General features: G+C 42.3%; 1 protein-coding gene across 1 annotated transcript in view; it reads right to left on the bottom strand.

Annotated features, from left to right (window-relative positions):
- Positions 1–8: 8 nt before the first annotated feature.
- The window catches only part of plekhg5b (pleckstrin homology domain containing, family G (with RhoGef domain) member 5b), a gene marked incomplete at its 3' end in the record, with an annotated part of 59,752 nt that continues 46,147 nt past the window's right edge, over positions 9–13,613 (bottom strand). Inside the window, exons 9-11 of the mRNA XM_079679384.1 lie at positions 3,862–4,050; positions 2,012–2,188; positions 9–131 (exon numbers count right to left, since the gene is read on the bottom strand). Of these exons, the coding sequence (XP_079535510.1) occupies positions 9–131; positions 2,012–2,188; positions 3,862–4,050 (489 nt within the window). The remainder of the gene's footprint in view (positions 132–2,011; positions 2,189–3,861; positions 4,051–13,613) is intronic.

Here is a 13,613-nt window from a genome sequence, read left to right as displayed (position 1 = left end):
ATACAGTATCAGTGGTCTGTACAGTAGTTCCTTACATCAGTGATGACTCGGAGTTTCTTTATGTAGGTCGCCTCGGTCTGCAGCAGCTCCCAGATCGCCTCCTGCTGGTGGAACTGCCGCCGGGTCAACGTCTGGAAACACAAGCATCTTATTAAATATAACAGAAACATTGACAGATTCTTCATCTTATTGCATTACATTGTTATTACTAGTGGTGTCTCCTTTGCTAGGCTTTAAATACAGGATGGTCTATAAAAACAAACGCACATCAGATTGTTATAAATAAAATAAACATTGACATATTCTTCTTCAACTTGTGATGTCTCGTTTGCCTTTTAAATAGAGGATGTTATAAAGGGCACCCGGTGGAACAACGCCTCGTCACATTTACAACTTAATCACTCTCTGTGTTTGAGTAGGCAACCATTACACAACAAACCCAGTTCCTGTTACCCTTTACCTACAATACTGCTAAAATCTGTTTAACACATATACTTTGGCTGAAAATATGATTTTTTTTATTTAGATATCATTCGATTTGAGAGGCCTAATTATGCCTTTTGGGGGTTTTCTCTTTCTTGTAGTGTATTATATAGGTTTCTGTGCATGTCAATGGTCTGCAAAGGCTACAATCCCAAAGTTCAAAGTAGAAAGTAGAACATTAAAGAGCTTTATCAACATTAAAGCAGGGAGATACGTCTCAGTTGGGCCACAAAATACACATATGAACCTGAAAAGGAGCATATTAGGGCCCCTTTAATCTTTGTGCTTGCTGACGTATTACTACCTCTATGAGAAAGCTAAAAGCCTGATCAAAAAGTCAATGTTTAAACTGAGAGTGAGTCATACATGAGGTTTTTCGTGTGAATATATCGTGTTTGTATCGATTCATTTCCATTGTTTGTATGCAAGCTTTTCATATTTGTATGATGTCAATGAAGTGTGCTGACGCTGTTGTTGTTGAGTCATACCCTGAAGGATTGGTCACATGAATACAAGGATTCAGTCCTTCCTTCACGCTCTCAGACACCAGCGTAACTGGTTCTGATGTTTTCCTGTAACTCTCATTATCTTGTTAGTGTCGTGGCTTGTGTAACTTTGGGGTGAATGTACATTATGGGAGCGGGCAGCAACAGCAGCTGAGCGTCTTTATGATTAAACATTAACAGGTGGACAGCGTGCGATGATATAATTGACTTTGGCATGTCGGGTTCACCGACAGCAGTGAAACCATAAATCGCTTTGTAAGCATCATTCCGGGAAAACAGGCATCAGGTGGGAGTGAGACACACGATGAGGAAGTGAGAGTCAGGAGCATGCCGGGAAACAGGAAGTCAGCATACCTGTACTGCAGGTGAGCAGCTGACTGAATCACCACAAAGTGATATTAAATGGCAATTACAAGGTTTATTTTTGTTTCCTATGACATTTACTATAAAAAGGATCAAATGCAAAGGAGATTTAAGGTTTAAGTATAACATTTTATTTTGTAAGCTATGCCCCTTTTTTTTCACCAGATTTAGACCTTTTTGATGTTTGACCTATGGAGGGAAAACATGCTGTTTTACTGATAGCCTGCTCAACAGTTATATTAAATTAATATAAATTAAATACAATAAAAGTGGTCCTTATCATTGAAACTCAACCAGACTAGGAAAAAAGTCCTCTTAGTATTGAGTGTATCGAAAATAATATTGTTTTGGTGTTTTGCATAACGCTTCAAAAACTGTTTTTTCTTATGAACCAAAACAGTAGCATTTTTTCAGTTGAAGGATCAAAGGATCAAATGAAAAGGAAATGGTATTGTAGCATCTTTAAGCTAAAAGCTATTTGTCCTAATTCACAATTAATATTTTGAAAAAAGGCACGTCAAGTTTTATGGAATTAAAGAACATAAATAATTTTTTTTTAATCTAATTTGGTTTCTAGCTCAATTCCCTTTTCATTTGACATTATATTCCAGTGTCTTTACACAACCCCCCAAACCCCCCCAGCCTGTGTGTGTTTTCACCTCGGAGTCGTCCAGCAGCATCTGCCAGCTGTCCTCCAGCACCAGGTTGGTCTCCTGCTCCTCCTCCTCCTCCTCCCAGGAGTCCTGGTTGAAGGAGAGCTGCTGCGGCACCTTGGGGAGCCCGAACGTCATGTAGGAGTGCAGTTTGCTCTGGAGCTGCTCCAGACGGTCCGCCTCCTGCAACCACACACCAAAAAAAAGCCTAATTACATTTCAACAAGGTTAACGGCGAGACGGCGAGAATTACTGTCCACTTCTGTCCTTTGTGTCTCGATTTATTGTCACACTCAAACTGTAAGTAAAGATGAGTCCAGGCATTAGCATTCAAATCCTGTCCTTCACTGGCGCCTTGATTCTTAAATCCAACAGTGGCTGCTATTCAGCCCTTTGTTCAGCCTGGCAGGCTTTACGTAGTTATGAAAATGAGCTCTGTGCATTGAGACCACTTTAACAATGGGAGACTGAGGGGTGGGGGCAAAAGCTACAGCATGGAGAGAGGGGGGGGGGGGGGGGCAGAGGTTTATAGGTCATGAACCCCTTGGAAGAAGTACTATTAATAGAGAGAAATTGTACAACAGTGATCAGTGATTAGCACTTCTTTTCAACGTTTCTTAGTGAAAGGCCGTGCTGACAGTGGTTCATCTCTACAATATGGATGGAGTGAGAGGTCCAGGTCCTGGGGAAGGGTCTCTGGTCCTGGAGGGGTGAAGGGGGACGGGGGGGGGAGTGAATAGAGATGAGGCACGCAGTGACAGGTGAGTGACAGATACTGTCTCTGCCTGACATCTGTTACTGTGCAGGATGTGACCTCAGGGCAGGGAGACAATCGGAGTGTGTGTGTGTGTGTGTGTGTGTGTGTGTGTGTGTGTGTGTGTGTGTGTGTGTGTGTGTGTGTGTGTGTGTGTGTGTGTGTGTGTGTGTGTGTGTGTGTGTGTGTGTTTTATCAGAAGGAAGGTGATGATTATTGTTTTAAACATATGATACAGAAATGTAAGGAAAGGTTTGACATTTCCACGTAGCTATTGAAATGCTGCTACACATTTGTTAGCCATGGATGACGACTTATTTGTCCTTATTTTTTATTGTGTTATTACTTATGTGTGCTTTTTTCTATATTTAACATGTTAGCTACGTCCTATTTAAACAAATGCTGGATAGAGACAGGCTCTCTGCTAACATTGAAAGAGAAGTATCTCGTCATCTAACTTCCAAATAGCATGCAAAGGTGTTTCCAAAACGTCACACTATTGTGTTTTCAAAATCGAACCATGGATGAATTGAGCGAGGCCTTTCCTCCTCCTCCTCCTCACTTCCAGAGGAAAGTGTGAGAGCCAACAACACGAGACCTCCAAGGGAAACTACCTCATCATCAGGACCTCAAGGGAAACGGCCTCCGACCCCCTCCCACTGCAGCTCGCTACCGTTTAATGCTTTTTTATTTTATTCTGAGATTAGTCTGGGAAGCAATCGTGCCTCATATCAACTTATGCAACAGGCAGAAGAAAATACGCTACGCTAGTATACAATAAATGTATGTAGAAATAATCCACAGCAGTCATTAAAAACAATTTATATTTCGACAGTTGGAATAACATTGTTTTTGCAGTATCTGTCGAGGCTGGGAATAAATATGTTGAAAAGGCTTTCCAATGGACATGTCAAATTAAAAACAAAGCCAGTGTGAATCTAATTCATTATTTTATTCTTATTGTTTTATTTCCACCCTGAATTTGTTCATGTTCCAAGTATGCATGATAACACATTTGTCCGCAGCAGTATCAGTTTGCGTGAAGTGCTCTGAACTCAGGAAAGGTCAATATGATGTGTCATCTTCTCTGTCTGATCGTTACCTTTCCGAAGGCCCCCGTCCCAGCGCTGGAGCTGAAGAAGCCACTGAAGCGGCTGGCAGCTCGGTTCTTCCAGCTGTCAGGCCCGGCCCCGATGCCGGGCAGGGAGCCCAACCCCCCCAGAGCCTCGGGGATGGGAATATTCGCTTCTCCCAGGAACTCGGTCATGTTCTTTCTCCGTCGAGCCTGACCCTGCAGGAGCACAGACAGAGAGACATTTAAAACAAACAGAAAATGAAAGACTTGGCACGAGGGAACTTGTCAACGTTAAGGCGAAGGACGAACGTTTCCAGTCAGTCGGAGAGAATGAGACAATGAAGGAAAGAGAGAAATACACAAGGACAGGATCAACAGGAAATCAGAGGGGAATTCTGTGCAGGGATGACATCAGCGGACCGTTAGAGCTATCCTGATGATCCGACACAAACAGGAGAGGGAAGGACGGCCACTTCCTCGCCATGAACGCTCATTACATCACAAGGAGGTTGTTCCATAAGAACAGAGCGCTGAGTCTGGCCATTGTCCCCCTCCATTGTTACCCTGTCAGCGGGCCCTGCCTCGCTCAGACAATCTCTGTCCACTTTACGAGCTGCAGCAAAGCAAACAAACAGGGGCCACCGCAGTATCTGAGGAAGCAGTTGTTTTTGCCGTTAGAGAGGAATCTGCTGGTGGGGAGTCCGGCCGCTGACCCCCCCTTCAAACAGCGACAAGGAACTCACATTCCAGGACACTGACACTAAACTCTTTCACTGATCACCCCCCCCCCCCCCCTCGACGTACGCACATACAAACACAATGCAGGAAAAACACTTATGTCCAAAGTTGGTATGTCCCCAACATAACAAGACATTCCTGCAGATGCAGCAAAAACACATGACAATATTAGCTTTCCATTACAGTCAGCTGACACTGTTATCTCAGCAGAATAAATGCAATCAACCATGAGGACACCAATTCAGAACAGCACACATGTTAAACTAATAAGCTTCAATTAATGAATAACCCAACATTTTAAAGTACTACAACTTTTGTCAGGTTTTAATTGCTACAGTGCAGCGGAAACAGGTGGGTTTCCAGCATACAGCAGAATATGTCGAGCCTTTCTTTTCAAATGAAGTTAACGAATAAAGTATTTTGAAATGATTTCTACATGATGTATTATTAAAGGTCTAACCACATAGAATCCTGATTAAGCGTTGTACTTCTATAACATTGTCGGGCTCAAGATGGCGAGTCTTTTTTAATCAAGAAATCAATTAAGCTGAATTACACAGACTTGTTTTTTTACTCAACTCACTGCTTTGCGAGAACCCGGCCCCTACGTTACCTGCAACAAAACTCAACTGTGGAAAGTTTGATCTGAGATCCAGGGGTGTTATGCTAATAGCAGCTATTGTAACCTTGAGCCTGAATGTTGACGGTAAACAACATTTTCCATCCCTGCAGCTCTTGGTCTACATGTGCCATCTCCACCAATCAGAGGGCAGCCCAGTAGACTCTACAGAGCCTGGGGGGTATAACCCGGGGCAAAATAAAGTCCGCCATCACTCGCTGCTGCTGGTGGTAAAACGCAATGAAAATGAGTGCTGTAAGCATCTGGTTTCATGACACATTTTTTATCAACTTTCCCACTGAATATATCTGAGTTGTGGTAGTTGGAAAGTCTCTGTTTATAGGGAACGTCAAACTAACACTGTAACTTTAACAAAAACAAGAACGCTGACCGTCAAACTTTGACTAAATGGGTACAAACAAACTGCACCTACAAACCGACTGGATAAAGGTCTTCCGAGGTTGAGCATCCCAGTTACTCAAAGTAAACACCTTCCATTACAATTCAGATAAATAATTATCCAAGTATAAAATGTGCGGCATGTATATTCAACAAACAAAAATGTAAATATTATGAACAGCTCGAGCCAATTAATTCCATTTTAGGAAGAGCAAGTCGAGCCCTTTGTTAAACCACTTAACTAGAGTAAAGGCATACAAGTGGGCCATTCAGTTGCATAACAAGATAATAAATCTGAGTGGGGGGTCTTAAAGGTTTTCAGCTTTTCAGTCCCTTTATCTTTTTAAATGATGATGTCCAAAGAGGAGAGTGACTTAACTGCAAATAGAAATGTTGGCTTTAAAACAAAAGGTGAAAGGGGAAATGGGGCAAGTTTTAAAGTAGTTGTAGCGAAAGGGAAACAAGTGATTTAAGGGATTTTTTTTAGGGGGGATTCTGGGCCAACTGGGCAAGGATACAGGTGTCAGGAAGTGTTCAGTCTCCATGGACAAACAGTGGAAACAAATGTGGACCCTGTACTCTTGACAGCGAACCAACGGACAAACCGAAACCCGGTTTGTTTGAGTTTCGTGACGGCTCTCAGCAAAGAGCCTGCTTTCACCTCTTTAGATTTAAAAACAGATACCACGAATACAATCTGACAAACATAGATTAAATAATTAAGTATGCAAAAAGAAAGCAAATATCTACACACTAGATTCTCAAAAGACAAGGCCAGGAAGTTGTAATTAACACACGGATAGTTTCCCACCACATTAACAGTGCTCACCATTGAAGCCAGAGGCATGTCAAAAGTAACAAAAACCATCCTAATCCTTCAATTGGATTCATGGATCGCAGCCCATTCTGGAACCAGCTGCTGCGCTCTCAACTTCTAGCCTCCTCTCTCTCCCCAAATCCAGTGAGAAAGCACACACATCCACGCCGTCCGGACCTTTGTCGCAGAAACAGTCCCAAAAGCGTGAGAGACAAACGCTGGGTTAGAATTCCAGGATGAAGATAACTGTTTTGAACTTCATACGGTTTTCAAAGCGTTCCAGCTGACAGGGTCCTGGTCTGCGTCCTGCCGAGCTTCTCTTTGAACCGGGATGTGTCTCTGTCTCTGTCCTGATGTCCAAACAGTCAGCGGTTGCATTTCATACAGACTCTGGAGTGAAGTCATAGCAACAAGGAGGATCCTGCCTCATTGTGTTGGGCAGGAAAGAGTGGGAAGGGCCGGGGCAAAAAAGAAAATACAAAAAAAAGAGCGGCTGATTTAAATATTTGGAGGCGGAGTCAGGGTGACAGCTTGTGAGGGAGTTCCCTGATACACACACACACACACACACACACACACACACACACACACACACACACACACACACACACACACACACACACACACACACACACACACACACACACACACACACACACACACACACACACACACACACACACACACACACACACACACACACACACACACACACACACACACACACACACACACACACACACACACACACACACACACACACACACACACACACACACACGTCCCCTTTAGGTCAGGCTCTACAGGCACATGTAGAAATAATCCAATGTCTCAAAGATTAGTGCCATACCAAGCAATTACCTTGAATAAAACCCATGCAAATTACAGGGTGACTGTAAACACTTCGTTCTTTTCTCTCATTTGAAGTTGGTCCACTATTCTTTGTGCCATCTAAAAATCTGTGTTTAGCCCAGAGACCTTTGAACAATGCCAAGCTGGCTGGCCAAAACAAGGAACAAGAAATGCCCCGATAATGGCCCAAAGGGAAATCCCCTTTGTTTACTTGCATGGTTGAGCACATTAAATAAGCTGCTTATCACCAGTAGATAAGCACAAGCAACACCAAATCCTTTGGGAGGTCTGGAAACTTTGTAGAGGTGACACTATCGCAGCTATTCTGATCACAAAACAATGGTTTTAATTCTCTAATCTCCGTTTACAGTCTAAGCAGATCTGCAGTTTTTGTCTGTTAATGCCTTGTTGCAGGAATCTCAATAGGATGTGTAATAATTAATCTTGATTAGGGATCGTGGTGCTGCATAGATGTAAAGACCAACAAATTGTATTCACAAAATGAATGAAATATATATTTTAGGTATCATTTTAAGAATATCTTTCAACTATTATTATGAAAGATCCTCACTACCGTAAATCCCATGTAAATGATTGCAGTCAGAATAATTTACATGTGTTTATTTTTTTTAAACCTTGAAGCCCTAGTGTTAAATAAAACAATTTGAAGGGGCGCCTTCTTATGGGGATTTTTCACAACAATGAATCTAAAAACTAAGAGAAATGTGTTGTTGAAGCTCTAAAACACTGCAGTCATATTTCTGCAGGTAATAATACTACACAACATTGACTTTAGTTAGCGCAAACACACGATCCTAGCAAACACAAAGCCACTCATAGTAGTCTGGTTAACTAATTATGTTGACAAGGTTCCCCCTGAGCCTCCTGTGTAAACCTGTCAGTCAGCACCCAGGGCAGCCAGATCCAGAGCTCTCTTTGTTGAAAAGCCTCGGGCTGTGGAGACTGCACCATGTGCCGCCGTCACGCTAACGATATCAAGCTCCCCACAGCCTTATCTTATCACCGCCGGTTTGTGGCCTTAACCTTGGCCTGGAAAGGAGAAAATCTTTAAATGGGAAGGGACTGTATTAACATAAGTGATGACAAAGAAAAAGCAAAGAGACACTTTTTTCTGCTACTGCCTTTCAACTGATAACAGCTCCCCTTGATCAGGGGGGTTGATTAACGATGGGAAAACCGCTGACCTTCCTTGACACACACTAACACAACCAGGAAATAGAAACTTACAAAGAAAACCCCCGTAGTTGGTGGTCAACACTTGTTTCGTGGTTCAAGGCCAGTTCAGTCCCACTAAGGAAAACCACAGACACCAACAGAAGCTCTGAGCCCCAGGGGAGAGGAGAGTTGTCAAAACAATGCTTCTTCTTCCGGACCTCCCCCATCATTGCTGCAGCTTGGGTCCCGGAGACTTTTGCACTTTGCCCAATACACAACTCCCCCTCACTACCACACACACATTTCAACTCTGATGTTTCAGCAGAGCAGAGGACATTGATCCAAAGGAAAAGAAAAGGGAGGATGATTGAATTTTGTTGTATTTAACATGGGTTTTCAGGTGTCAAATCCTGACGAATCTTAAAGGTCCCATGTCATGCTTTTCCGGTTATTACCCGTCCTCTTGTGTGCAGCTTGTTCTGCATGTAAACGGTCTGCAGAGTCACAAACCCTCAAAGTACACCCTGTAGCGAGTAAAACTCTAACACAGAAAAGACCTGTCTATGCTGCCCCAGAACGCCTCGTTGGAGATTTCTCTTTTTCTATTTATTTCTTCCGGGAACCAAGTGACGTAACGACGACCCAATGGACCAATCCGTGGAGCTCCTCACACACACACACACTCTCTTAGCGGCGAAACTGTGACGCGCTGGGGGGGGGGTGCTATTGGAGCCTTGCAGATGGGGGTGCTGCAGCCCCCTCAGCACCCCCCCTTCCTGCATCCATGGTTCTCAAGCTGAGTTCAGGCTGAGTTTCGCGATGTCTCGCAGACCCCACGCAGTCACCAGGAAACGACACCAGTAACCCAGCTCACACTGTCCCCTCCTCACAGCAGCGAGTCTCGCAACGTCCCGCCAACACGGCACCCAGACCCCACGCAGCATTCTCATCTGTTTGTCATTACTGGTGTCATTTTCTGGTTGCTAACAAACGCCATGGTAACACATAATCACTGATGTTCCGCTGTAACGGTGGTGGACTCATCAGAACAGAGTGGGCGAGCTGACCAATCAGAGCACAGTGGGCTCACAGTGAGGGGGGGGGGGGCAGGAGCTCCAACAAGCTGTGTAGGACAGAGAGTGAATACACATACTATACAGAGATGCTGTATGAGAAACCAATGTGAGTTTGGAAAATTGAACAATGTAAATCTATTCTAGTAGACCTCAACAATGGAATTATGATCAGTAGAAATGGCCATGACCTGGGACCTTTAATCTTAAATTCAGGTCTATTTTTATTAATTATTTCTTCTTCTTTTTTTTATGCACCAACACTGCAAATCCCCAACATGTTAGTTTACTATCATGTATGACAAATAAAGCCTCATATTCAGGATGCTAGTAGCAACCATAACAAAACAAACAAGGTACACATGTTGAGCTTTTTGTATACAACATTAAGTCAAAGGTGATTCAATCTTAAACCAATTGGCGCTCCAGAGAGCTGATATTTCATTATAGATGGAACGCTTTATTTTGTTGTCAATAGAGGAAATGTCTTTTATGATTTCCAACAACCCAACATGAGGTCTTTAAATGTATTTCTCAACTACGAACGCTCAAAAAAACAAAAATATTCAGGTGATTATCTTGTATGACAAAGAATATCCTTATATTTTTGCATTCTTGCTAGATTTAAAGAAAGGTCCATGAAATTCATTCCCTTTTTCCAATGACTTATCCCTGCAGCTCTGAAAGGATTTCCACCCAACAGCAGCAGCAGCAGGAAATGCCCCTTTATTGCATCAGTGTTAGCAGAGCAGACGTGTAAACAAGAGTCTCACCTCACAGTCAGTTAACTTTGCTTTAACGCCATCCTCAGGGATATCAGAGTCCCCGTGCAGAAGGTCCCAGCTGTGCCAGGATGACAGGCGGGCAAAACGAACCATTTCTCCACAAATGAAAAAAACGAAATATCCCCTGATTTTAAAGCAGTCTGAGTAAACAAAAGAAAAAGCAAAAAAAAAAGATAACCTCCAAACTCAGGAAGAATCCATTTCCAGGAAATCACAATTCCGAAAGTGCATCGCAGCTTCTTCACTGTCACACACTGAACTCTGCGGGCCAACGGTCACACGAATAACAATCATAAAAGGTGTGTGTTCACCCTGCAGCAGTAAACTCCACCTTCAGGCATCAGGGGAAGTTCTTTGTCTTCAACACCTTTCCAGCCACACACAGCTCCTCAGCAGGTAGCTCCTCCCACACCATATGGGGAATAAATTATAGACTCCAAGCCCCTCATATAATTGGTTTAATTAAAGAGTGGGCTAAAAAATAATGAGTCATCCTAATTTGTCACACACACCGAGAGAGGGAGAGAGAGAGAGAGAGAGAGAGAGAGAGAGAGACCGGTCAAACTGGTTTCAGAAATAAGAAGAGAGTAAAACGGTTCTATTATTAGATCTTCACAGTGAGCGCGAGTGAGTTTCATTCAAAAGAATCATAAACGTATGTGTAAAATGTACCACTGTGGGGGTCTTTCAACCAGAAGGTCGTGGGTTCGATCCCAGCCCGTGCAGTCAACATGTCGATGTATCCTTGGGCAAGATACTTAACCCTGAGTTGCTCCCGATGGCCAACAGTGTGTGAATGTCTGATGAATGGATGTGGATGGGTGAATGACATGTAGCATGTAAAGCGCTTTGAGGGGTCTTAAAGGCTGGATAAAGCGCTATATAAGTACAGTCCATTTAACATTTACCAAAAAACATCTAGTTTAACTATATTGAGCGATCAAGAGATATATGGTGGAGATTTATCAGTTTATCTGTAATCTTATTTATTCTTATCAGCAAATAGTATAAATAAACAGTTTCCCAGGGTTCAAATTAAATGTCTTCCAACCTTCTCGTCTGTCCATCAATCCCAAAGATAAGATATTCAGATTAAAATGAAATAGAAACATTCAGAAATTCACAAAGACCTCAGATATGAGTAGCTGAAATTGATCAATGTTTTGAAAAATGAGCATATATTGAACAAAAATAGTTGCAGCTCCCAACATTTCTATTACCAATATCTGAATATTCTTAAAAAATGAAAGTATGTTGCTTTTAAAAAAAAGAATTTGCATTATAATGATATTATATTGTCATTATTTCAGTGGCATAAAAAGCTCTTAAAATGACACAAATACATGCTCTAACTAAAGCAGTTATCGTGACAGGCCAGCATACTCAAATGAATAAAATGTTTTAAGCATATACATAGTATACATTGTATTTACAAACTACCACTAATGTTTACGATTCATTTAAACTGCTTGCACACTTGAAAGGAAGCTCTCCAGTCTAGTGTTTATGCCAAAGACCTTATCAACCAAACGAGCGACACTTCTCACTCCATTAACAAACTATACTGTCTGTTGTACGGGACGCCTCATGTTTCAGCTCAAAGAAGCCCTGTGTGACCGCCGCTGATTCAGCCATTGTTATTCAAAGTGGTTCTATGGTAATCGGCAATTGTCCGCCTATTGTGAGCCATCTGAGAGACAGAGAGAGAGAGAGAGAGCGAGAGAGAGAAGAGGCTGCTGGAGGGGAGAGTCTGCCCGAGGAACACATTACCATCCACAGTTGTGTAATGCAGATGGGGAACATGCATTCTGTATGAGAGAGAGGAAATAAATAATGACAATTGTTCTTGCAAACGTCTTCCGTCTTCCTAAACAAACCACGCTGAGGGCACTGTGTGAGCTGCATGAATACAATATCATTCAAAAACACACTTGAATCCCTCATCGGGGAAGACATGCATGTGTCACTGTGTTTCGTCTCAGTACACAGTGAGAGGAGTGGCACATAGTCTAGTCTTCTGTTCGTCTCAACAGATGTGGCTGACGGTATTTCCCAGAGTCCTGTATATTATGAAATAACACTATCTACGTCTCCTGTCTGTTACACAACAAACTCTCAGAGCCCGAGGAAAGAGAGCAGTCTACTTGTTGTCAAATACAGCAGGATTGAGGCGAATGCTGGTCGTTGTTCATTATTTATCTGCAGATTATGGGCGGATCAATTCATCTTTTGATTTATAGCTAGGCGGGGAAACATCCTGCATCATTGCAAATCCATTAAACAAAAGGTCTTAAAATATCTTGCTTTGTTTCAAGCAATCAGAAACCCAAAAGCATTCATTTCACTTTCACTTAAGACAAAGAGAAGCAGCAAATCAACACATTTGGAAACTGGAAAATACAGTGGTGAGCAATAAGGATGATTATTGGCCAATAAGAGATATGACATTTGAGTTCCAGTAACATGACAAAATACTGCTTTGTTTTTATGCCTTTCTTTCAATAAAAAAAACCCCCAGTATTTTCCAGGAATACCTTCTTTGCATTTTTTTGAAGAAGGTTCTTTTATCAAATGCAATACAATCAAAATAACATTTCGAACTATCTGGATAGGGAGGTAACAAGGGATCAAAATAGTTAAACTATATAACACATTTGATCAGAAATGAACACGGACACAAAATAATTAGGTCTCTGTAAATATGCCAGACTAAAATAATCAAACGAGCAGACTCTCATGCAAAAACTATGTAAATCCTGACTGTGAACCTTTCCTTGTTTTAAGTACATGTATTTGCATTTGCTCTATTGAGTTTCTTTCCCCTTGTATTATCCAAACCACTTGATCGAAATTCAATAGCCCCCTAATCCCTGAACCTCATGTTAAATTGACCCCAACATTTAGGTCTGCCCTCTAGAACTGAGTGAGGTTCCCCCTGCTGTGATGAAGCAGTGCATTATGGGACGCCAGAGCCCTGACACACACATGGCGGATCCATTACCTGACATTAACACCGTCAAACTGTAATGCGATCCTGGATCAAACCACCCCGCTGTACTTTAAACACTGTACCCTGTGGCATTGCTTTTAGGTTTTCCTTTCATTCAGAGACAGCTCAGTGGAGTTTGCCCGCCACTTCAGTGTTTTATCAGCGTGTTGTGGCAACAGAAGGTCTTGTTATATAAAAAGCTGACTGGATCAATGTTCTGTACAAATCATAAGGTCGCAGATGGTTGAGTTATCTTTATGGCAACTGTAAAACCTTTAGTTTCAATTCTCAGGAGAAAAGACAATCAAGCCTTTGCGTGTGTGTGTTTATA

This window comes from Notothenia rossii (assembly GCF_949606895.1).
Source record: "Notothenia rossii genome assembly, chromosome: 4".
NCBI classification, from domain to species: domain Eukaryota; kingdom Metazoa; phylum Chordata; class Actinopteri; order Perciformes; family Nototheniidae; genus Notothenia; species Notothenia rossii.
The sequence above is the reverse complement of the archived record's forward strand: the minus strand, read 5'-3'. Positions and strand labels throughout refer to the sequence as shown.